Genomic DNA, 27,612 nt, shown 5'->3' on the forward strand with positions numbered 1-27,612 from the left:
ATATTAAGAAGAAGCTAATTAATAAGGAATATTGTCAAGAGTTTGGTGCAGTTTAATTGGAACCACTGTCTTTAGAAATAGTACAGATATCTGACATTCTACTGGGCATGGAATATGCCAGACTGGTGTCTACCGCTGATGGTTTAGCTGAAATTATCTTCTGAGCACTCTCAACATTACAGAAATTCAAACTTTTTTCTTGAATTTAGCCCTTTTTTGACAATTATTTTGTATGATGTTCAGATTCACAACTTCAAAAGCACTGTATTATTGTCTTCTCTTAGTGAATTTCACTAAAGTGTCTAAGGCTTCTATAGCCTCAACACAAGAGACGTTAGTTGTAGGCATTTTGCCATCATCACTGGGGCCTCCTGTGACTTCAAAACACATTATAATATCACGTCATCAGTCAACTCTCATTTGTTAACTGAATTTCTGCCTATGTCAATCTATTTTAATTTCTTCTCAAAAAGCACTCAGTTCACTGGTAGATGTAGAATTTATCATTTGTACAATTTCAGAGTGATCAGGAGTAAACTCTTCATTTACTTTCTCTTCCATCTCAGTTTCTTCAATAATTTTAGACCATAGCTCACTCATAATATTGTTTTGGTTCTCACTTTTTTCCCATCAGTTTATGATGTCTTGTCAACATAACAAGTTTGTGTTTTGCTGCTTTAGGTGCACTTTTCCTCTGTTTGGAAAATGTGTTCACTGTACATTCAAACATTTTACTGTGGTGTAATCTAATTGACAATCATACAAGTAGCTGAATATTAACACAGCACAATGACTTCATTAAATAATTAAAATACCACAGCACTGATGCAAACATGGAAATGGAAATGAAGTCCCATGCTTCTTGACAGAGCGTAGGGGAACAATGCAGGAGACCCACACTGCCATACTAGGCAAGGTCCTAATGGAGGTGGTTTACCATTGCCTTCCTCCAATCATAATGGGGATGAATGATGATGATAAGGATGACATAACACCCAGTCATCTCGGGGCAGGTGAAAATCCTTGAACTAGCCGGGAATCAAACCCGGGACTCCATGCTTAGGAAGCAAGAATGCCACCACGAGCTGTTGACAATGCAAACGTATGTACTGTAAACTTACGGTTAGTGAATGAAGAATCGTTGATACTAGCACAAAGCCACTAATGCAACTAGCTTATCTTGGCGAGAATATAATCACTTAGTTAGAGAAACAATTGTTGCTGAAAAGGCAACATGCCAAAAGGTTTCAATATTTCTCAAAGGCATGCAACTGACCTAAGAATATGGGGGAATACCTGACTCATGTTGGACTATTGGGTCTGCTGGATTATAGTGTGCCAGACTATCATGATCTTACAGTAACTGATATAAACCTGTGTCAGTAAAAATATGATTACATATACTGTTAAAGCTCTGTTGAAATTCTACTCATAACAGTCGGCAAATAACTGATGCTAACTTCACTGTAATGCATCCTTTGTATTCCACAGTTACCAAATGACAATTTCACTTCACATGCAATTCGTCTATAAAATGTTAATACTTACAAAATTCTCAGTTTCTTCTGCTCCGAAACTTAGTACTGGATCCTCCTTGATAGAATCAGTGAACTCTGAAGCTACAAATGGGTCTTCCAGATACTGAGAAAAGAAAACAAAACCTCTGTTACTTACATACAACATAAGTCTCAATATTTCATTATGAAGATCATCATACTTTTCAGTGACTCATCTCTTATTTGAAGGTTAATTTAATAAAGCTAATTTATGACCAGATATTCTAGTATCATATGCTGTTGAGCAAATGAACAAAACAAACTGCTTTATAGTGTGTTGATCCATATCTGCAACACAGTACAGCAGCACTTCTGGATAGCATAGATTTGACAATTTCTTGGTAGGTTTCTGGAGGTATATGGCAATAGATGTGCCTAGAATTTAGATCATGCAAATCCGATGAATTATGGGCAGTTGGTTTGTGGGCTCAGAATTGATATATGTTCAATGGATGCCGATCAGTTGAATTTGGTGCCCAACCCATGAATGTGCATTCACTATAATACAGTTCAAACCACTGCAGAATGGTTCTGGCCCTGTGTCATGGACAGGTATCCAGCTGGAAGTATGCAGTTACCATTAGGAAAGACAAAGCATTAAGGGAACCTTGTTCGCACAGTCCACAGTTATCATAGTGTACTTGGTTGTTACTAGAGGTTCAATGGAAGCCCAGGTAAATTTCTCCTTTAGTATAATAATACCCCCACAGCCCTTAGTCCACAGCACAGTGTATTCACTCTCATTGTGGGCAATAGCTATGATGTTTGCCTTATCAGTGTATATCCAAATGATGCTGTGCTGTACTGGTCAAAGGTTAGAGGGAATTAGATTAGGAAATGAGATACTTAAAGTAGTAGACAAGTTTCACTATTTTGGTAGCAAAATAACACAGCAGTCAAAGTAGGGAGATATAAAACATAGACTGACGTTCTTTCTGAAGAAGAGAAATTTGTTAACATCGAATACAGACTCAAGTGTTAGAAGGTCTTTCCTGAAGGTATTTGCCTGGAGCGTAGCCATGTACAGAAATGAAAGACGGACAATCAACAGTTTAGACAAGAAGAGAACAAAACCTTTTGAAATGTGGTACTACAGAATAATGCTGAAGATTAGACTGGTAGATGACATGGCTAATGAAGAGGTACTGACTGGTTTTGGAGAGGAAAGAAATTTGTGGGACAACTTGAATAAAAGAGGGATTGGTTGATAGGATGCATTCTGAGACATCAAGGCATCACAAATTTAGAACAGGAGGGTAGCATAGGCAGGGGATGGGGGAGGGGAGGGGGGCTAAAAACCGTAAAGGGAGACCAACAGATGAATACAGTAAGCAGCTTCAGAAGGATGTAGGTTGCAGCAGTTCTTCAGAGATGAACAGGGTTACACAGGACAGAGTAGCCTGGAGAGCTGTGTTGAAACCAGGCTTTGAACATACCACCACCACCACCACCACCACAGGAAACATGTATCAGAAGGACAACAACAGTCATGGATATTCTACACAAATACTAGAAATGACATATCTTAGATTACAATGGCTCTCCAACTATCATCTTTTAACTATATGCAGCCATTACATTCCATGATTGTCTTGTTGCACCTCAAGCATAAGACAACACTGATTTGAAAATGTACACTATGCTCAGAGAGAGACACATTCACTTTTAGTCCTGGATCTTCGTTTATGTCATAATATGGCTCCTCAATTTTTAATGGATCTTGAATTAACTGAAAAAGGAAAATAATTATCCATGTAAAGCTTGCACATAAACTCCTGTATGACTTAAGAGGGATGGAAAGGTTTTTCTTCAACCACACCTCACATAAAATATTACATTGCTGGAAAGCAACAATCATACCAACAGAATAAATTTTCATTCCCCAGCAGAGTTTCTGACCTTGCCTGCCTTACTCTTTGTGATTTGGATTGCTCCCTGAACTGTTTATGTACACTTATGGCAACCTTTGCTATTGTCTAGACTTCAGTTCTTGTTAACTGTTTACTTTGTCAACACCCTACCATCAGTGACAACCAGAACCTCCTGTTCCACCAACATCAGTTATACCACTAGTGCAAGCAGTCAAACTGTGTTTGATATGTGTACATTAGGACAGAAGATGAGTGATGAGAACTTTCTCATCATGTAACTATCCAATTAAAGACTCTGCATGTAGTGGTTAATAATGGGACAGGGCAGCTACAACACCCTGATGTTAAAAATACATGATAACAATACAATGTTTTCTTTACTAGAAAATCCTGTGCCAGGAACTAGTCTTGTCATTCTCCTTCCCATGCATGAAGGTGTGCTGACTAAGTTTTCCAGGTGGGTAGAAATGAAATAATGAAGATATGCAAGTGAAATAGTTGCATGTTTCCAAGTCTGGAGTCAGATTTCCAAACAGACTGAAAGGAGTGCAAGGAACATAACAGTATATTTGTGGTTGAGGAATCACAACCGAGTATCTATAGCTTGTGCACAGATAAACTTTGTCTTATAAGAGGGCGTACATGCAGACAAAGGAAAAAATCTTAGTTAAAACTACACTCTTCCCTGGATGGACATACACTTTTTCCATTTTAAGTGATAGTATATTTCCCTCGGAACTGTGAAACATACCAACCTTTGAATGGTTAAGGATGTATACAGCAGCATACAACTTCTTCCCAGCACTTTAGATAACAAAATCCAGAAATTTTTTTTAAAAATGAGCACTTTTTTTTGAGAGAACTGTGGTATGCAGCAAAGTGTACACTGCATATTTTCATACTACTAAAGTATAACATAAAGTTCCACCAATCACAGCATGTTAGTTTCCAGAGCACTGAAATCGAGACTGGTGTGCTTTTGTAAGCATCACTGATCTCACCAGCTGATGACAGCAGATATAGGGCATAGGGCACGTGATGTAGTCAGCCAACAGCAACATCACTATTAAGTAGTGCAAGCACAAAAACAGAATAGCTAAGGTTTAAATTAATATACATAGTGCAGCTACATGAAGACCTAAGTTTTCACGTGTAATACTGATCTTGAGGATCAATAAGCTACAAGAAAAACTAAGCTTTCACGTATAACATTAGTCTTTTTTGCATTATTACACTTTCAGATAAAGCACACAAATTTTAAATAATCACATAAATGTCTGGTCTTCTGGCCATGGAATTATTCTAAGTGGCTGGCCCTCAAAGCGTCAAGTTTTAAATTAGAGTTAAATTAGAGTTAAACACACTGTGATTTAAGACATTCAATCACCCATCTCATATGTAACATAATTCATGGTATATAAAAGGAAATTTACTTTGGAGGTAACACTTTCAAACCACCATTTGCAATATTTTCCCATGATCAGTTAGAAATAGGTTCATTTCAGGAGTTACCAGAGAGCACCCAGTTACAGGTGTTACAGTGCACGCACAGCAATAATGACACAGGAAGCCTGTAAATTCATACATATAAGGCATGAAGAGACCTCTCATTACGTCACATAAACAGGACATCAGTGATACTTCAAGAGCATCAGAATTTCATAAACCATATAAAAACTCATAATTTGGCTTGAAGTGCATGCTTGTGTGTGCAAATTCATAGTGGTGTAGGCCCCAACCTGTTATTAAGTTTTTCAGTGTGATTTTTAGGATGAAGATTCTTTTGTGTACCAATACTGTGTTATCTCATGTTTCATTCTTTATTATGACACAATGCCATACAGTCAGAAGATGAAAAAGTGCACATAAATTTCAACAAACAGCTGAAAGTAGCCAATAATGTGGAATGAAACATTTTGTTTCAAATAAATTAACTGCCTCTGGCGAAAGGATTAATAAAAGCAAAATTTCTTTAGCAGACCAACAAAAATAACTTCACTGTTCTGCAAGGTGATTAATTGACTGCCAAAATGTGGAAATAAAATAAAATGAGAAATCTGAAACCAATAAGATATTTTAGCCTTCCATAATTATGCGAATGCATTTCAGTTCACTTCATAGCTCCAGGCCAAAGAAATTCATTTAGTTTTTATTCTGTGTGAGAGCTGTATATGAAGAAGAAACCAAAATCACTAAACATAAACAGGGGTCATATCGAGACTACCTCCCTCTGCCCCCCTTCCACCCACCACTTTGACTGTTCTGCGCATGCCTGAATCTGTCAGCTTCAGTGTGGCAGAAAATTTTTTCATGTAGCCAGAAGTGGAGAAATGTACTGCTCATACATGACTCAACTGCACATGTGCATGAGCCCACTGGCAACCACTTGCATGAACCTAACAGTCATGCTAATCTGAAGCTGTTTGTTATTATGTTGCATAGTCTTCATTGTAAGCCTTTTGACACATTTTGCTTTTGCAGACACTTGTGTGTACACTGTGTTTGTTTTGACATTGTAAATAGCACATTTCCTTTGCAGCTTATGTTTTATTTTGGTTTTTCCTCTCATTTATGTTTTATTTCTGCAGTATTATTCTGCAGTAGCAGGACGCAGTAAAATACTTTCTTAGAGCATCAGTTCCTTCCAGTCAAAATTACAAAAATTTAACTAAAAACTAAAACAATGAAAAATTTCGATAGTCCTAAAAATTCCTAGGTTTCTCCCAGATGAAAAAACTCCAAGATTTCTCAGTTGCACCAGAGAATATACGTCCTGTATAATATTCCTGGAAGAATTTTGAGCCTTGCGTAGACACTTGCAGTGTGAAAATGTTCAGACCACATCACAAGTGCCATGCAGTTTGAATCTGAAGATGTGGCTGTCAGCTCAATGGCTCAGGCCTGCCAGCTCTGTCAGGGTTGACTCCTTACCCATTACTAGGGTGAAAACGAAACTAAAAGCTTTGTTTATATAGAATAATACCTCTCAAGTGCAGAAACATTGGCAAGCAATTCAGTAGTACAACAGGTCAGCTATTTTATTTATCTGAAATGTGGTATCACATACAAACACATACCGAGCGAGGTGGCGCAGTGGTTAGCACACTGGACTCGCATTCGGGAGGACGACGGTTCAATCCCGTCTCCAGCCATCCTGATTTACGTTTTCTGTGATTTCCCTAAATCGTTTCAGGCAAATGCCGGGATGGTTCCTTTGAAAGGGCACGGCCGATTTCCTTCCCAATCCTTCCCTAACCTGAGCTTGCGCTCCGTCTCTAATGACCTCGTTGTCGAAGGGACGTTAAACACTAATCACCACCCCCACATACAAACACGACACAGATACAAACAAGAAAGTAACAAAATTTTGAGAGTACATGTAAAAGCAAACAGGTACTTTAGAAAGAAGACACAGAAAATAACACAAAGGAAGTTTTAGATAATGAAGGCCATCCCCACATTGCCCTATGGAGAAGAGTCATGAGTCATTTACAAATGACAAAGCAGTAAGATCCAGGCAGCTGGAATGGGATTCCTTACACCAACAAACGGCTGTGTGTACCAGAGAAAACAAATTAAGGCTCAGTAACATTATGACAGAATTAAGAATGTGTAACAAACAAAACAATATTGATGACAAAGAGGAAAATTGAGTCGATATCTTGACAGGATGAACAGTAGCAAACAATATTATAACATAAATTATAATGCAGTAGGTTGATGAAACCTGAGAAGGCCAAGAAAGAGAGTACACATAATATTCAATGCACAAAAGTTAAAGTTGTTTATAGTGCATTTAAAATTAGTTGTGACTTGACAGTTCAGTATGGAGCATAGTTGCCAGCATAGAACATACCAGCAGGCAAAGGTAACATAACCTGTCAGCTGCACAAGCTGGTTGATCTGCAATCTTTCTAGCATATCTTATGGCTTCATTTGTCAGCTTTCTGGTAAATTACCCTTCATTTCAAGAAAGGTCATAGTTATTGTGATATTTCAATGTAAGTTAAACTACTGCAAGAAATTCTAAAAGTTTGCAGTGAAAAATGGGGGTCACTATGAATTTGTATTTGCTTTGTGTTAGGTCATATGTTGGCACATATAAGGGTTAGATAACATATTGAATTATTCTTTAGACCTCTAAAAATACCGCTCTGTAAATCCAGTGCCAAGAAAATGGAATATTTGTAAAGGACTCCACCTCAAACGCACATGCCAGTGAAAAGATGAGAATGAAACATTCATAAATCCATTTTATATTGTACATGGTTTGAGATATCGAAACAAGAGTGGCATTTGATAGCATGCAGAGAGGAGAGTTCAGAAATGGTTCTGAGCATGATGGGACTTAACATCTGAGGTCATCAGTGCACCAGAACCTAGAACTACTTATACATAACTAACCTAGATGGCGCTGCCATAGGTCAAACAGATATCAACTGCATCTTTTTAAATAGGAATCCCTATTTTTATTACATATTCATGTAGTACATAAAGAATTACAAATGTTCTAGTTGGACCACTTTTTTCGCTTTTTGATAGATGGTGCTGTAATAGTCACAAATGTATAAGTACATGGTACCACATAGCATTCCGCCGGTGCGGATGGTATTTGCTTCGTGATACATTACCCATGTTAAAATGGACTGTTTACCAACTGCAGAAAAGGCTGATATCGTGTTGATGCACGGCTATTGTGATCAAAATGCCCAACAGGCGTGTGCTATGTATGCTGCTCGGTATACTGGATGACATCATCCAAGTATCCAGACCATTCGCCGGATAGTTGCGTTATTTAAGAGGAAACAGGAAGTGTTCAGCCACATGTGAAATGTCAACCACGACCTGCAACAAATGATGATGCACAACTAGGTGTTTTAGCTGCTGCCGCGGCTAATTCACACATCAGTAGCAGACAAATTGCGCGAAGTCAGGAATCTCAAAAACGTCGGTGTTGAGAATGCTACACCAACATCCATTGCACCTGTTCCAGATTTCTATGCACCAGTAATTGTATGGCGACTACTTTGAACGTAGTGTATAGTTCTGCTACTGGGCACAAGAGAAATTACGGGACCATAACATATTTTTTGCATGCGTTCTATTTAGCGATGAAGCGTCACTCACCAACAGCGGTAACGTAAACCAGCATAATATGCACTATAGGACAATGGAAAATCCATAACCTTGGTTGATTAATGTATGGTGCGGACTTATGGGAGGAAGGATAATTGGCCCTCATTTTATCGATGGCAATCTAAATGGTGCAATGTATGCTGATTTCCTACGTAATGTTCTACCGATACTACAAGATGTTTCACTGCATCACAGAATGGGGATGTACTTCCAACATTATGGATGTCCGGCACAAAGCTCGTGTGCGGTCAAGTGGTATTGAATAGCATATTTCATGACACCATGGCCCACATGTTCACTGGATTTGATGTCCCCAGATTTCTTTTTGTGGGGACAGTTGAAGGATATTTGCTATTGTGATCCACTGACAACACACGTCAGCTCATTGTCAATGCATGTGCAAACATTACGGAAGATGAACTACTAGCTGTTGACAGGAATGTTGTTACATGTATTGCCAAATGCGATGAGGTTGATGGACATAATTTTGAGCATTTATTGCATTAATGTGGTATTTACAGGTAATCACACTGTAACAGCATGGGTTCTCAGAAATGATAAGTTCACAAAGGTACATGTATCACATTGGAGCCACCGAAATAAAATGTTCAAATGTTCCTATGTTCTGTATTGTAATTTAAAAAACCTACCTGTTACCAACTGTTCGTCTACAATTATAAGCCATATGTTTGTGACTATTACAGAGTCCTCCATCACAAAGCAAAAGAAGTGATCCAACTAAAACATTCATATTTCTTTATGTACTACACGAATAAGTACTTAAAAATGGGGGTTTCTATTTTTTTAAAAATAGCAGTTGATATCCGTTTGACCTATGGCAGTGCCATCTATCGGGCCAACCAGAGTGCCATCTGGTTTTCCCCTTCAAGCTAAACAAGTTTAGTTCTTTCTAGTTTTTTCATTTGACGCTTATTTTGTGAGATATTTGGCCCAGTCATGATCAATGGACCACCCTGTATATTGAAACTACTGTTCATGTACTAAGACAATACTTCAATCCATACACAGCAATACCTAAAAATACTATATTTAGGCTTCAATGCCATATTTGACACTAGTGGGCAAATTATGATATTGTGAGTCAGTCATCATTACAAGCATTACTGGACAAACCTTGACACTAATGCACAGCTATATTTCTTACCTCTTCCATCATATTCCCCACAACTTTGAAGTAACAAATCATTGACTAATTCTAGTCAGTCACAAAAGCTCTAGAATTACCTCTTGATTCCCAGTCTCCTGCGATTCTTCCTTTATTTTCACACTGGAGGGGCATACTTGAACCTGTTGTAAATGTAATATGAAGCAAAATGAGTACATTTAAATAGTCAATCTCCACACACTGTGGTAAATGTAATAAAAAACAAAATGAGTACATTTAAACAGTCATACTGTCCACACACTGTTTACAACTTTCGCAACTTTTAAGCCAAATCAAAGTACTTGTCAAGAATAATCAATACCACATAATTTAGCAACAACTATCATTTTATTGCCAGTTCTCAGTTTATGTTCTTTTGTGAGATGGTAATTCCAGTTGATGCAAAACTAATCTGTTTTACTTCAATCAGAGTGAAAATAAAATTACATGAATGACAGCATTATTTTCTAGATGTTAGTCACTACAGAACTATTATACAAATAATTTCTTATTGCATGATGAAACACCCACGGCATTTTCATACAGCACAGAGTTATTGTAAAACAGGTACTCTTATAAAATGGGGGTAGCGCAAGTAAATGTCATATAAATGTTGGTTTCTGTGGTTATTCAAAATGAGAGTGGCAAAAGACTCCTGCAGCACACACAATACCATTCAAAGAATAAAAATGAGCAAAATAAACCTATAATTTTCACAAAAATGAAGAGAAATGAAATATCATCAAGGTGAAAAGGTTGAAAGCTGGACAAAACCCTTCTCTATACTGTTCTTCTTAGGCCAGGTTTACAATAAATGTGAAGTCTAGCTTGACTCAATGCAAACTTTGCTATGTTGTCAACACACACAGCTAATCTGCCAACACTATTTTTGCAAATTCAATTTATGGAGCATGTTCTTAAATTTGTACTGTCACCACTTCTGCAGGAACATTCAAGATTCAGGAGGCAAAGGAAACAAGAAATCTTTTACTGTGCAACCAAAAGTTTGGGTCAAACTTGAAGTTACATCATTTACACCAAAAATTCCTTAATATTTCTGTAACATCCTTGCAATTTTACAAATATCATGTATCATGGAGTAATGTATGATGACAAGGTAGTTGCAAAAAAACGTCAATACTGAATTAACAGCCTCTTAGTTTTGCCACAACTTTGCTACCATCACATATATAGACTGTGGAATATATCAGCATCCATGTAACAGTATCACAAACATTAATGTGAACTAGTGACACAAATGTGGTTCATGGTGTGGGTTCCTGGTGTCATGTCCTAGTTCATGAACCACAGGCAACGTATGAGTGGCCAAGTGGTCCTGACAGTTGGGATACCAGTTACTTTGGAATAAGGCTGGGCATCTCGGACATATTCAGAGTCGTGGTCACCTTTGTGCTCAGACGGCAAAGACTACCAAATCCAACAGTTAGTCCCTCAACCGTTAGGGGGTAACACTCAATGGGATCTGGGACAAGTAATGCTAGCAACCTGCTTCCCTGGTACTATAAATATGATACTGGCAACAATCAGAGCAAAATGCCTCGGACCTTTGGAGGTGATGGAGTCCCACCTCTAACTGACAAACCAGGGACTCCTAAGATACGACTTGGCAAACGAATGGTAACGAGATGGGGAGCTATTAATATCAATGGGGGCTATTCTGGGAAGAAGGTAGAGCTGGCAGATGCTGCAAGTAAGATGGGGTTGGACGTTTTAGCTGTCAGTAACACTCGGGTAATGGGTGAGAAAGAAGAGGAAGTGGGAGAATACAAGGTCTACCTGTCAGGAGTCAAAGCAGGAATAGCACAATGGGGTGTAGGGCTTTTCATCAGGAAAGAAATGGAAACCAGTGTAGTTGCAATAAGGTATGTAAACGAACGACTGATGTGGATAGATTTGACAGTGTCTAGCAAGAAAATTAGGACTGTGTCAGTAGATTCGCATTGTGAATGGACAGATCAAGATAAGGATAGTTTGTATGATGCACTCAGTGATGATATTGTTAGAGTAAAGGACAAGGACAGTGTTCTGCTCATGTGTAATTTTAATGCCAGGATTGTAAATCGAACAGAAGGGTATGAAAAGGTTATGGGTAAACTTGAAGAGGATTTGGAGGCCAACAGGAATGGGAAACAACTCTTGGATTTCTGTGCCAGCATGGGATTAGTAATCACAAACTCCTATTTTAAACATAAGAACATTTACCAGTATACTTGTGAAGGCAGGGGAACCAGATCTGTCATTGACTATATAATAACAGATCAGGAATTCAGGATTGCTGTGAGGGACACACATGTATTCAGGGGATTCTTTGATAATACTGATCACTATTTAATCTGCAGTGAAATTGGTATTGTGAGGCTGAAAGTGCAGGAGGCCAGGTCCATGTGTAGGAGGATAAGAGTGGAGAAACTTCAGGATAAGGAAATCAGGCACAAGTACATAACAGTGATCTCAGAAAGGTACCAGTTAGTTGAATGTAGTCAATTGCAGTCACTGGAAAAGGAATGGACAAGGTACAGGGACACAGTACTAGAAATGGTCAAAGAGTGTCTTGGAAAAGTAGTGTGTAAAGCTAAAATGAAGCAAACAGCTTGGTGGAATGACACAATCAAGGCAGCCTGTAAAAGGAAAAAGAAGGCATATCAAAAATGGCTACATACTAGAACTCAGGTAGACAGAGAAAGATATGTTGAAGAAAGAAACAAAGCTGGAAAACCATTCTGAAGTGTAATTAGCAGTCTTCGACCTAGGAGGAAGTTATTGTCTGTTCTACGTGATTATGGAATAGGAGGCAAACTTTTGCAAGCAATTAAAGGTCTTTACATAGATAGTCAGGCAGCAGTTAGAGAACGGTAAATTGAGTTCATGGTTCAGAGTAGTTTCAGGGGTAAGACAAGGCTGCAACCTGTCTCCACTGTTGTTCATATTCTTTATGGATCATATGTTGAAAACAATAGACTGGCTGGGTGAGATTAAGATAGGTGAACACAAAATAAGCAGTCTCGCATATAAAGATGACTTAGTTGTGATTGCAGGTCTATTGAAAGTTTGCAAAGTAATATTTCAGAGCTAGATTAGAAATGTAAGGACTATGGTATGAAGGTTAGCATCTCCAAAACAAAAGTAATGTCAGTGGGAAAGAGATATAAACGGATTGAGTGCCAAATACGAGGAACAAAGTTAGAACAGGTGGACAGTTTCAAGTACTTAGGATGCATATTCTCACAGGATTGCAACATAGTGAAAGAACTGGAAGCGAGGTGTAGCAAAGCTAATGCAGTGAGCGCTCAGCTACAATCTACTCTCTTCTGCAAGAAGGAAGTCAGTACCAAGACTAAGTTATCTGTGAACCGTTCAATCTTTCGACATACTTTGTTGTATGGGAGCAAAAGCTGGGTGGATTCAGGTTACCTTATCAATAAGGTTGAGGTTACGGATATGAAAGTAGCTAGGATGATTGCAGGTACTAGTAGATGGGAACAATGGCAGGAGGGTGTGCACAATGAGGAAATCGAAGAAAAACTGGGAATGAACTCTATAGATGTAGCAGCCAGGGCGAACAGGCTTAGATGGTGGGGTCATGTTACACGCATGGGAGAAGCAAGGTTACTCAAGAGACCCATGGGTTCAGCAGTAGAGGGTAGGAGGAGTCTGGGCAAACCAAGGAGAAGGTACCTGGATTCGGTTAAGAATGATTTTGAAGTAATAGGCTTAACATCAGAAGAGGCACCAATGTTAGCACTGAATAGGGCATCATGGAGGAATTTTATAAGGGGGACTATGCTCCAGACTGAATGCTGAAAGGCATAATCAGTCTTAAATGATGATGATGATGATAAGTGACACAAATCAAAATTTTCTGTCACCGGTGTTATTGAGGCTTAGTTTACACATTTAGAGACAGGTGCTAATGCAAAAAATTATTGTATGAAACTAACTTCTTAAACCAGTGTTCACAGTAAATGTCTATTCAAACTTCTTTCAAGGTAACTATGAGAACTTGACTGAGCACTGGTGGAATGGTAATGTCGGTAACACAGCAGAAATACAAACCTTAACAAATGATCAACAGATGACTTCACCAACATGTAAATATTAGAAAAATACAAACTGAAAGCTATTAGAATCTACACAAGACAAGTTATGAATGGGGTTAACACATTCAGAAAATCTAAAAGGCTGAAAATACAGGACTACAGTAGGAAAATAAGGGTTTTCATCAATGGCATAAATGTAACTATGGAAAAAAATTGTTATAAGAAACATTCATTGGCATTCCCAACCAACAATTAGACTATCACTTTCCTACTTGACCTAGGCCTTAGGCTATGCTACAACTCTATAACCACAACAGGTAGAGTATAGAACTCAATCCAAATCACTGCTTTCCTCAAGTGATCACCATCTCCACAAGACCTATACAGGTATAGCAAAAAGGCAGTCTAAGCCACCACTTAACTTGTGACATAACAAAAAAGACAACCACACTGTACAACAGGAAACACACAAACAACATCCAAGGTGCCATCTATGTAATGTAAGATACACTTAAACTATACTGATAGCTCATATTGTTCACCAGACCCATAATTAGTTTTAAGTTCCAATAAACACTTAATACTGAAATTACAATTTCTATTCCATGCAATGTTTTGTTATTGTGGTCAGTCTTAAAACTTGTTTGATGCAGCTCTCCACATTAGTCCATCCAGTCCACACTTCATTTCTGAAATTATTTGAACCTGCCTACTGTAGTCAATCCCTTGTCTCTCTCTACAATTTTACCCCAAAATTCTTTTATTCAAATTGTAGGTTAAATTTCTTTTCTCTCTATTCTGTCCACTTGTTCATCATTCACTATCTGATCTCCCTATGAAAATCTTCAGCAACCTGCTTTAGCACAACGTATGAAAAGCATATACTGCCTTCAAGTCCAGTTATTTTCCACATTTCAAATATGGAATGTAATAATCCATTAGCTGAACCTGCTTTAGTTTGAAATTACACTGCTAGTATTCGTTATAATGTCATATTCATTCTTAAATTGTAGATTGAAATTGACTTTAAAGGAAATGTACCAGATCAGATTAAATCTGCCTCTAAGCAAACATACAATCACTGCCAGCGCATTAAGAATATGCTTAAATTTTTTAAATTGATCTGTAGCAAGGCCAAAGGTCTAGGTTAGTGTGTAAGGAGACAGTATGGACCCAAGTTTCAATGGCAGTACTGAACAATTTGTTTAATCCTGTACTGTGCATACAACATTATATGAACTGCCTATAACTGTCTTACTTTTAAATTTCATTAAATTCCTAACACACATCATAAAGTCATATTCATTCTTATGATGCACAATGAATCTGATGAAAAAGTGTATCACAATGAATAACTTACGTTATTCTTCAACCTCTCTCAGAATAACTCATGATGAAATAATTCACAGGTGAACAAATAGATGTCAGTGACCAATGGACACAATATTCTGGAAAGCAACCACATATCCATCATCAGGTGCACTGAGAAAACAGTCAATGCCCTGAGTGATGGCAATGTGGTCACTTGCTGAAATACTGTGCTCATCGGAACTGACATCTAACCTCTCACTCGTGGACTATTTTGTCATACTAGCTTAATTTTATACGAAGATATTATCACTGCCAGTAAGATGTGCATTAAAAATTTGTCTAAATTTACAAAAATTAAATTCAAACCATCACCTGCATCATCTGTGAATTTTGACACACATAATTTATGTATTGTGCTGTAAATGTTGTGTGTAACCATAAAAACTCAGCAGTTTTTTTTTTGCCCTTAATTACTCATACTTTCAGCAAAATGGCATGAATTCTCTTTATTTACGTAACATACCGCACACTGAAATTAATGAAACAACAGTAAAAAAATAAATTAAGAAACTACTTACAATGGAGCCTGGTGAACTTGGTATCTCATTCGTTTCCTCTTTTATCCAAGTAGTTTTTTTGCGGTCCATTACTGCAGTTATTAGCCGCTGAAATACAAAGAACCAGATTAAAAATGTTACATCCCGTTTCCATTATTAATGTCAATGTCAGATACAACTCAAAGGCAGTATTTTCAGTTAATTACTGGGTGCAGCAGATGAAACATTAAACTAGAAATAAATTTAACACTAGCTGAAGAAAAGAGTCCACTGACAAGAACTGATTACAATTATCTCATTACAAAGTGTAATAACGGAAATACGGAAGCGTCCGATCCCGCCCGTCTGCTTTGACCCATGACGTCACAAATATAGCGGAAACGACCATAAACCACGATTCCAATATGGCGCATATAAAGTCGTTACGTACACATTATGACGACGAAAATACATCGAAAAACAAATCCACACACGTTCCACAAAAAGCCTAATGACACTAACGGGACAAGCGCGGGAAATAGGGGGTTTTTGGGTGGGGGCAAACTAAATATAAACGAATTTAGACACCCACCCCCATACAAAACCACGCAAAACAACGAAAAAAACCGACATCACAGAACTCCCCAAATACCACTAAAGACAATATCATCTGGAATCGGACATTTCCCTTGACCTATATAGCTCAACAGCAGCTCCCGATCCCATAAGTTGGGATCGAACCCTTCCCTTGACCTGTTATCCTTACGACATCTCCACATACAGCCGTCCCTGGTCCGAGACGACGGAACTTTAAGTAAGCCTCATTTCTTCACGACATACTGAACACTTCACGACTTCATCCAAAAATCCGAATAGTTGAAAAAATTTTATTAAAGACAACGCACTGTCCTCCATCATAGCCGACAACTGAAAACTGTTGATCCTGTCAGTCATATCCGTACCTACCAAAGACATAAAAAATGCAATTTACCAAAATTCACACACGACGCCAAACTCGCAAATTAAACCAAAAACATCACCTAACACCACCAGAGAGCACCACCGATCGCATCAAAACGACACCTACAAACACGCCACTCTCACAAACTAAATTCCGCGCCGTCGTGACGTCACACACCACAACACCCTTACGTCACGGGTCAAAGCCGACGCGTGGGATCGGACGCTTCTGTCGACCCGTAGCGTCTTGTGAAGTACTTGTTTTTTTGTCCCATCCAATAAAATCACTACATGTATATTGTGTAACTTTGTAAAAAATACTATTTGTGTTTTCAACGTTTTTTCAAGAGTTTCTATGTATTGTGATCTCCAGTGAAAGTGATAGTCATTTATAATTTCTGTGGGAAGGGCGACCTAAGATAGCGAAGTTCTCACTTTCACTATTTGGTTATCTTAATTTGTATCTCTGTTGTGTTGTAATTTTTGTGAAGGAACGACGAGGGATAAGAACGGCGTTTGCTATGATGTAATCAGATGCTCATCCCGACTATAGCGTTAGTAACTCGATAGTATTCTTCAGTCTTTCAGTGTACACAGTCACTACCTCGTTTCAGGAATTGGGTATCTGTAGATAAAAGAAAATGTAGCACGTATTCATTTGTTGTGGCTATTTAGGGTCATTTTAGTGGCCTATTATTTGATCTGCTGCATATACCTGGAAATCTTACATTAACAACAGTTTGTATTTATATGCATATATGAATGTGGTTTAGTATAAGAGAAATGCTACAGCTTTGCAAATAGATATAGAGAGGAAGTAACTGTTGTAGAAAGAGCTACTATGTAACAGAATATTTAATGTTGGTTCGAAGTTAAGAGGGGAGTGTGTCAGTAAATATGTGTAATAATACAAAATTAACCAACAACATAGTCGATAGTAAATAAAAACTTCTTCAAAAAGTACAGTGTGTGTGATTTTTCGTTAGTGAATGGATAAAAAAATTCAGCATGGCAATATTTGCTCTAATCTGGGTATTCAGTAATGCCTTATACAACAATAGCCTTCCAGGAGCAGCTATGTCAAAAACAAACATAAACATATGGTAAAATAACGGTTTGTAGGCTGCTGAAAATCCCGTATAGTTAGATTTTCATTTTGCGCATGTCAAGATGATGGAGTAAATGAAGACAAACTGCAGACTAATGTCTGAGTTTAGAGATTAAGTACTGAAAGTGCTACATACATGATTAAAAACCACAAATTCCATTTTGTTCTAACCTACATCAATGATAACCGGATTATAACATGTTTGTTTAATTGTATACATTAGGGTGATCCCAACTTGCCATTCTTCAACTTTAAAATTGTGGTTGATGTTCGTAACTGATTATCTGTAGAAAATTAACTTTCCATTTATTAGTTGTTTTTACTGCTCATAATGCTGTAGTTAGAGTTCTTGTGGGAAACAGCAAGACACCTCTCAAATAATGCTCACAGTAGTATAGTATACCTTAATCCGGGTCGACAGAAGCGTCCGATCCCATGCGTCGGCTTTGACCCGTGATGTAAGGGTGTTGTGTGTGACGTCATGACGGCACGGAGTTTGGTTTGAGTGTGGCTGCCTCCAGTTCTGTTTTATCTTATTTTATTTACTTTTCTGATCTGTTCGTTCTATCTCATGAGTTTTTTTTTAAATTTAAAAACACTTATTGCTTATTTTAATTATGTGTCCTCGAATTTCTGTTTTAGTTTATATATTTATCATTCTGATCTGTTCGTTCTATCTCGTGAGATATTTTTTTTTAAAAAGACAAAAAACACTAATCAGCTACTGAAGCATCTTTATCTTCTATGGGTTGCAGGGGTTACGACCCCTGGGGAGGTGGGTGGGTATTCATGCATGGCTGTCTTCACTTACACGTTGTAGCTACGCAAGACGTCTAAATTTGTTTATATTTAGTTTGCCCCCCACCCAAAACACCCCATTTCCCGCGCTTGTTCTGTTAGTGTCATTAGGCTTCTTGTGGAAAGTGTGTGTGTTTGTTTTTGTTTCCGCCATATTTGTGACGTCATGGGTCAAAGCAGACGGGTGGGATCGGACGCTTCCGTATTTCCGACGCTACAAACGGCACACGTACTTTTCGTAATTGATGTACAGCATACGTAGATTACATAATGCGCACCAAAATATTGGTGGAAAAATTATTGATCTCTGTCTATATGGAAAAATTACAAGCTCTTGGAAAACGAGCCGATTGTTTTGAGAAACATAACCTAAAACAAGTATAAACCCAATTCACACGCTAGCCAAAACCATAAACAAATCCACTGATGATAATTTAATCATAGCCATTTGGATACACAACAAAATAAATTTGAAATATGCCGCAAAAAGCCATTACATTAATAAAACATTGAAATTATCACCAGAGCATCATAACAAAATACATGGAAAATGCTTCGTGTTACCCATGCAGTTACATGAATAATGAAAATGTGATCGAATGAAACAAGAAGTTTACATTTACCTCAGCTCATTTATCTCCACGATTTACATTTGTTAGTATGACATACAATCTAACATAACAGTCGCAACACTTACTGTTGTTAAAGTTGTCACTGTTCGACAGCTGGAGCGAAACTAGCGCTCCAAGCGGCGAGAAAGAGAACTTCAAATGCCCGTAAGCAGTGATCCCTATAGTATGGAGATCACTGGTCGATTACTGGTCGACACCATAATGTATATTTGTATTTTTTTTTTTTTTTGCCTCTGAGAGTTTGTGTAATATCAGAAGACCCAGATGTTTCTAAAAATGATTCTAAATGAGCGCAAGTAAGGATAAAAATCATGAATCCAGTGGCAAGTTACATTACCTTCGTGAAGGAACACTGGTGTCGTTGGATAAAACTGCAGGTTACCAGGTGGATATCAATGGATTCTAAACATATATTGGGGATTTAAAACTAGTTGCGACTGTTGACAATTCAGTACGGAGTGAGTGGAGGGAAGCGCAGTCGCCAGTGTGTGCTGGGCGCAGTCAGCAGTCAGCAGATGACCACAGCATGATGCCAGGCATACTTGGTGCGGAACCTAGCAGGTTCACTTGATTGCGTCAACAGCAAGTCGTGCAAGCTGGCTGATCTAAGATCTTTATCAAATGATTTTAAAGAAATTATTTTGTAATAAACACTGATTCTCGCACTTCATTCGTCAGCTTCATGATGAACCACCTATCGTTTCGTTAACGGTAATAGTTATTGCGATATTTTAATAATAGGCAAACTATTGCAAGAAATCTGTAGTGTTTTGTGCGTGTTAGGTTGTGTGTTGCTGTGTATTAAATGCAGACAATATACTGAATTATTCTTTAAGCTTGGAAGGATCGCTGTCTGTTTCCAATCACGAGAAAATGGAATTCATGTAAAGTGCTCTGTCACAAACTCGTAGGTCGATAGAAAAACTAGAATGAAATACTCATAAATTCTACTTATCTCATAAATGGCTTGAGATATCGAAATAAGATTTAGAGAATGAAAGCGCACAAAGACGAGAGTGTTTTGATATATGATTAATATGCGAAAGTTCCATATCTACCACGATATTCAAGCGACTACAGATTTTTTCAATGAAATAATGTGATTATTGAGGGCCATCAATAGCTGGTTGGTACTGCAGCAGTATAAATGAAGGAGTTACACATTTATTTGTGTACTAAGAATGGGCTGCTTATAAACTATTGACCTGACTTGCATTCAGTTGTTACTTTAACTGCGTCAGGATTCTGTTTCAATTTCAACTGAATTAGAAAGTTTGGGAAATGAATATTTCTATACTCTGCTGTCTTTTGGCAAAAGAAGCAGATTTTAACATAGCAACAAGATACATTATGCATTTCTCATAACTCATTACAGTCCTTCTTCAACTACCTTCTTGGTATGGCTCAAAACTCAATACCAATCCTGTCATGTAACATTTGCAGTGATCTGTTTTGTCAGAATTTCAATTTCAGTGAGCATTAACTTCATGTAGCGTTTTGCCAAATTACTTTTCATCTAGGCCCATCTACTCTGTCGGATTTAATGAGCATGATAAGAGGAAGCCTGATTGAACTATGCTCCTTACAGTTCATCGACCTGGTAGTATGAAGTTTTGGCTTATACAGCACTACAAGTTCCATTAACTTCGCCTTATACATGCTAGATTCAACTTCATTTTATGGAACATTTCTTTGTACCCAGAGCAAGATATCTGCTTCCCTCCACTGCATTGTTGGAGATTTATGCATCAGAACAGATTGGTATTGAGTTTTGTCCATTACTATTCTAGATTTCCGAGGAATGCTTTGCAGCATAACGTCGTATTCTTAGCTGGTCAAAGGATCCTGGACGATCATTTATTACAAATCTCTTATTCAGATGTACTGCACTGTTGTTATTAATGCAACGCAAACCCAAAACACTTCTTCACAATACCTGATGATCAGAGAACATTTCACTCCCACAAATTCGACTTCATAACGAGAGCTGACAAACTCTGACGCATATAATTCGTGTCGCAACGTGGTACTGTTTATTCGGCATTAGTGGCAACAGGGACGCTTTAACAGCCAAACCACTGGCAGCGTGGTAGGGAAAGTCGGCTCGTTATTACCTGGGCAACGCCATCACGTCTCCTTCTGATCAGCCAAACGTCAAAAGTCGTAACTAATTTTAAACAAATTATAGATTCACACATAAGAAGCACAGATATGTACCTCTACATGCAAAGGAGATCGACGCCCCATTTGTCGTTCCGTAGGCCTACTGTGTTTCAGTCCTTGTCACCTGTTGCCACTACTATAAGACCTTCATCTTTATATTATTCTAAGTCGGTCAAGCAACTGCTAAGCAGCGGGAGAAATATATTTTGGGTGTAAACCCCAAGCCCTCAAAGCCAATAACACTGTCAAAGTGCTATCATATGTTAAATTTTCATCCAGTGACATATGCGCTAGTTTATCAATTTCGAAGAAATGCTGTATCTTCTGCATTAAAAGGTGGGACATATTGTCACTTATCCCACATTTAATTTGCATCCCTTCTACATACAACTAATGTACGCACTGATGGAAACACAAAACAATAAACAGCTTATTTTTGTCTTTCCATCTTGCAGATGGCATGCTGATTTGGCTTAATAAGAAGTCACGGGCATCGTTTTTTAAATATCAGAACCCTATAGTCTTCAAAATTGGTCTGTCCTTCACTTGATCCTTCTGATGCAGTTTCTATTGCTGTCTGTACTTAAAATGAGGGGCACTTTCATTGTCCAATAATAGTTTTGCACATAGTCTAGAGATCTGCATATTCTGATACTCCACAAGCTTTTCCTAGACACAAATAACTGCACTAAATTTTACCACATCACCTTTCAAGACACTGTCCATACCGTTCAACTGCTCTTCCAAGTCCTTTGCTGTCTCTGACAGAATTACAATGTCATTGGCGAAACTCACAATTTTTATTTCTTCTCCATGAATTTTAACACCTACTCCGAATTTTTCTTTTGTTTCCATCACTGCTTGCTCAATATACAGATTGAATAACATCGGGAAGAGCCTACAACCCTGTCTCACTCCCTTCCCAACTACTGCTTCCCTTTCATGCCCCTCAACTCCTATAACTGCCAATTGGTTTCTATACAAATTGTAAATAGCCTTTCGCTACCTATATTTTACCCCTGCCACCTTCAGAATTTGAAAGAGAGTATTCCAGTTAACATTGTCAAAAGCTTTCTCTAAGTCTACAAATGCTAGAAACGTAGGTTTGCCTTTCCTTAATCTAGCTTCTAAGATAAGTCGTAGGGTCAGTATTGCCTCACGTGTTCCAATATTTCTACAGAATCCAAACTGATCTTCCCCTAGGTCGGCTTCAACTAGTTTTTCCATTCATCTGTAAAGAATTCGTGTTAGTATTTTGCAGCCGTGACTTATTAAACTGATAGTTCAGTAATTTTCACATCTGTCAACACCTGCGTTCTTTGGGATTGGAATTATTATATTCTTCTTGAAGTCTGAGGGTATTTCGTCTGTCTGATACATCTTGCTCACCAGATGGTAGAGTTTTATCAGGACTGGCTCTCCCAAGGCCATCAGGAGTTCTAATGGAATGTTGTCTAGTCCTGGGGCCTTGTTTCGACTAAGGTCTTTTAGTGCTCTGTCAAACTCTTCACTCAGTATCATATCTCCCATTTCATCTTCATATACATCCTCTTCCATTTCCATAATATTGTCCTCAAGTATATCGCCCTAGTATATAAAGATCGAATAACATCAGGGATAGGCTTCAACTCTGTCTCACTCCCTTCCCAATCACTGCTTCCCTTGTATGCCCCTCGACTCTTATAAGTGCCATCTGGTTTCTGTACAAACAGTAAATAGCTTTTTGCTCCCTGTATTTCAGCCCTGCCCCCTTCAGAATTAGAAAGATAGTATTCCAGTCAGCTTTGTCAGAAGCTTTCTCTAAGTCTACAAATGCTAGAAACGTAGGTTTGCCTTTCCTTAATCTATCTTCTAAGATAAGTCATAGGGTCAGTATTGCCTCATGTGTTTCAACATTTCTATGGAATCGAAACTGATCTTCCCCGACGTCAACCTTTACCAGTTTTTCCATTCGTCTGTAAGGAATTCGTGTCAGTATTTTGCAGCCATGGCTTATTAAACTGATAGTTCGGTAATTTTCACATCTGTCAACACCTGCTTTGTTTGGGATTGGAATTATTATAATATTTTTTAAGTCTGAGGGTGTTTAGCCTGTCTCATACATCTTTCTCACCAGATGGTAGAATTTTGTCAGGGTTGGCTCTCCCAAGGCTATCAGTACTTCTAATGGAATGTTGTCTACTCCCGAGGTCTTGTTTCGACTTAGGTCTTACAGTGCTCTGTCAAACTTTTCACGTAGTATCATATATCCCATTTCATCTTCATCTACGTCCTCTTCCATTTCCATAAAATTCTTCTCAAGTACATTTCCCTTATATAGACCCTTGATATACTCCTTCCAACTTTCTGCTTTCCGTTCTTTGCTTAGAACTGGGTTTCCGTCTGAGCTCTTGACATTCACACAAGTGGCTCTCTTTTCTCCAAAGCTCTTTAATGTTGCTGTAGGCATTATCTATCTTACCCCTAGTGATATATGCCTCAACATCCATACAGTTGTCCACTAGCCATCCTACTTAGCCATTTTGCACATCCTGTCGATCTCATTTTTGAGACATTGGTATTTGTTTTTGCCTGCTTCATATACTGCATTTTTATACGTCCTCCTTTCATCAATTAAGTTCAGTATTTCTTTGTTAGCCAAGGATTTCTACTAGCCCTCGTCTTTTTACCTACATGATCCTTTGCTGCCTTCCCTACTCCTTCTTCTTCTACTGCATTTCTTTCCACCGTTCTTGTCAATCGTTCCCTAATGCTCTCTCTGAAATTCTCTACAACCTCTGGTTCTTTCAGTTTATCCATGTCCCATCTCCTTAAGTTCCCACCTTTTTTGAAGGTTCTTCAGAATTTATCTACAGTTCATAATTAATAGATTGTGATCAGAGTCCACATCTGCCCCTTGAAATGTCTTAAAATTTAAAGCCTGGTTCCTAAATCTCTGTCTTACCATTATATAATCTATCTGAAACCTTCCAGTGTCTTAAGGCCTCTTCCACGTATACAGTTGTCTTTCATGATTCTTAAACAAAGTGTTAGCTATGAATAAGTTCAGCTCTGTGCATAATTCTACCAGGGGACTTCCACTTTCATTCCTTGTCCCCATTCCATTTTCACCTACTACATTTCCTTCTCTTCCGTTTCCTACGATCAAATTCCAGTCACCCACTACTAGTAAGTTTTCGTTTCCCCTCACTATCTGAATAATTTCTTTTATCTTATAACACATTTCCTCAATCTCTTCGTCATCTGCAGAGCTTGTTGGCATATAAACTTGTACTACTGTGGTAGTTAGATTATTAGTATTTCGTATTATATGTGTGTAGGTTATCAGTCACTATTAGAAATATTGTCCTCTCAGCTGCAACAGAAATTACGCAGATCTTCGCCACAGCATTGTTTAAGTAAAATGTTAAAAATGTGCGTTTTTAAGTATTGAGTAATATGTAAACTGAATACTGTAGGTCAAATTCGATGCTTAATTTCTTGTGCTGTTCACTTAATAGAATAAGTGTACGGCCTTGTAATACGACAAAAAAATATACGTAATGTGATAGATTTGTTTACTCCTGTACAAGATAGTCCTTTTAGAGAAAGTGTGAGTATGATAATCCAAGATTTATGTGGGATTTGAAAGACTGCTCGATTTCTTCAACTAAAGCATGTGTATAACATACAAAGACATGCAGATCGAAGAGGTTGACAGTGCTAATTTTCTGGGTCTACAACTCGATAATAAATTCAGTTGGGAAGGGCATACCAAAGAACTGCTGAAGCGCCTAAATAAGTCTGTATTTGCAGAAATAATGATGTCTGATGTAGGTGATATAAATATAAAAGAACTTACATACTTCCATTCTATCATTTCATAAGTCTCCTGACAAATGATGAGGATAATAAGTATTATATTCATCCCAATGGCCAGCAGCTATTTCCATAGCAGTACGAAAATATTTGTTCGCTCCAGGAACTGTCCTCTCTGGAAATATCACCCGGGTCTACGACCTTTAACTGGAATCACCGAGCCAGGAACACAGTTATTCCATTACCAACTTCCATGTTACCTGTAGTGATAGCCCGTAAAGTGACAGACGACGAGAACAGTGAGCCAATAACAATAACTGCCAGAGAAAAATACAGGTCTCTAACAGTTATTTCCATAGTCACTCAAATTCCTTATGGTAACTCTCTTTGTACTACCCGCCCAAACTAAACTGACATAAATGGCGTTGGCTCAAGGGAACATCCATACTTTTTGATGCCTGTACTGCAGCTCCTATCAGGCAGTGCTCTGACATTAACTTTATTTAATTGTTTGTGCTAAAAGTAGCGAAGGAGCACGAAATACGACACAGTTCTATCAACAGATTCCAATGACATTAAGAACACCCTCTCCTTCATAGCCAAATCTCTGATGAGTTGACGCGAAAGTGTAGTACAATCTTTGGTCAAGACATGGCACGGGGCACTGTTGGTATTTACTTAATAACTGCTAGTATTAGATGAGTGGTTATCACAGGAACTGTTACTTCTCAGTAACCGGTTATTTCTTTCAGTTATGCTATTTTATGCCACCTCTACAGCTGATGTTTGTAGAAGGAAAGTACTCACAACATCCTGGATATTTTTATTTGGTTACTTGGCTATCAAAAACATGTTTTCTATGAAAGTCGTATTTCTTCCCGGACATTATGCTTGCTTCTATATGAACAATGTGCTATGATTACAACAAGTATGAATATTTTGTGCCTTAGTGCTGATTAGCTGCCATAAAATCGGAAAACTGTGGATTTATTGTGTAGAACATAAAGCTTTTGGTGTGGTTGTTACTGTTAGTCTTAAATGTAATTTACTGATGATTTTGTATTAACACAGTGAAATATTATAATCATTCTGCTTTGGAACATTAAACATGTCAGCTTAAGGAAACGTGGCAAATCACAAATTTTATTGTGTTAAGGGTTTGTTTATAAATAACTGAGCTACTTTTGTTTATATTTTGCACAATGCGTTGCAGGAAATAACTTCCATTTTCAAGTGTATTCTTCACCATCATGTGCCATTTTTTCGTGATGTTTTTGCATATAACTATTTATGAACGTTTGTTAGTCATTTTCTTATGTGTGCCTCTACTGTGCTCAGAAAATTGGACCACAAGAAAACCTATGGACAACAGATCAAACAGAACCCCACGTATGATAAACACCACGATTAGAAATGGCATAATATAGAGAACAATGCCCTTCAAAATGAGAAATATTTCACGAAACGCGTCGTGCAAAATATAAATAAAAGTAAAAATCGTGTGTTAGCAGTTATTTATAAATAAACGCATTGTTTCCACAGTTGTCGCTGGTTATCACATACCATTTCTAATGCGTAAAATCAAATTATTGCGTTACTTTTATTAATTTGTAATATTTATTTACCCATTGAGAACTATTCATTAAATGGTCTAGTTTATTTGTTAAATTACACATAGATTGTTAGTTTCAGGTCTATAAGAGTGTGTGTTGTCGACAGTTCGTATCGACCACGAAACTTGATATCTGTGAACTCTAAGTGCTCTGTCGAGCCTGCATCTTCACTTTACTTTAGTCAGTTCTTTGTTATACTTCATTCTGTATGGACGCAGTGTCAAGTGTAAATATATAGAAGCTACGACATATATGGGAATTAAGTTTTCTATATCCTGATTACTGATCCCTTTCCCATAGTGGTGATTCCGCAGTTTGTGTTTCACATCTTCCGTGCTGGTGTCTATGCAACAGATTATATGCACTATGTAATGACCATGCCAAATAATGCCTTGTTCAAAGATAAGCACAAGTCCGCTCACCGAGTTTTGTCGTTCCTTCTCCAACGGCATATTCATAATTTACACACAGTAATTTGCGTTCTCAAACAACGCCATGTGCTACCCTCATTAGTTTTCAACAGTCGACAATTACGCCGTTAGAGCGAACAATGGACTCAGGCTTCATGTCATCAGATTATGCCCATATGACAGTGAAATATGGACTGAACAATATTTAGAATTGTGTCTCTTCAAATCGAGTGTTTCAAGAACAAAGTGATCTCCATTTGAACATGTGTTTAGCCACCCACTGGCATGCTACATCAGTTACTGTAAGGTCATGTGCAACGCCGCCATTATTACAAACCGCGCCGAATCCATTCCGCGCACATGGTGTTCCAGTTGTGTCCAATTTACATGCAAAATTCAGTGTTTCGCATAACGTGGACCCCTTACCTCATATCAGTGGCTCGCCACATGCACTACAGGCATGTTATGCATCAGATAGTTTCCACGTGGGTGACGTT

General features: G+C 38.0%; 1 protein-coding gene across 7 annotated transcripts in view; it reads right to left on the reverse strand.

Annotated features, from left to right (window-relative positions):
• The window catches only part of LOC126108790 (zinc finger protein 708-like), a 143,316-nt gene extending 124,060 nt beyond the window's left edge, over positions 1-19,256 (reverse strand). For 5 of the 7 annotated variants that reach the window (XM_049914142.1, XM_049914145.1, XM_049914147.1 and 2 more), the window contains exons 1-4: positions 19,123-19,235; positions 15,676-15,762; positions 9,809-9,871; positions 1,549-1,641 (exon numbers count right to left, since the gene is read on the reverse strand). In XM_049914142.1, the coding sequence (XP_049770099.1) occupies positions 1,549-1,641; positions 9,809-9,871; positions 15,676-15,744 (225 nt within the window). In that variant the 5' untranslated portion in view covers positions 15,745-15,762; positions 19,123-19,235. Of the gene's footprint in view, positions 1-1,548; positions 1,642-9,728; positions 9,872-15,675; positions 15,763-19,122 lie in introns of those variants that run through there. The other 2 variants (XM_049914143.1, XM_049914144.1) reach the window with 2 other exon arrangements.
• Between the last annotated feature and the right edge of the window lie 8,356 nt (positions 19,257-27,612).

The sequence above is a fragment of the Schistocerca cancellata genome, chromosome 11 (assembly GCF_023864275.1).
Source record: "Schistocerca cancellata isolate TAMUIC-IGC-003103 chromosome 11, iqSchCanc2.1, whole genome shotgun sequence".
NCBI classification, from domain to species: domain Eukaryota; kingdom Metazoa; phylum Arthropoda; class Insecta; order Orthoptera; family Acrididae; genus Schistocerca; species Schistocerca cancellata.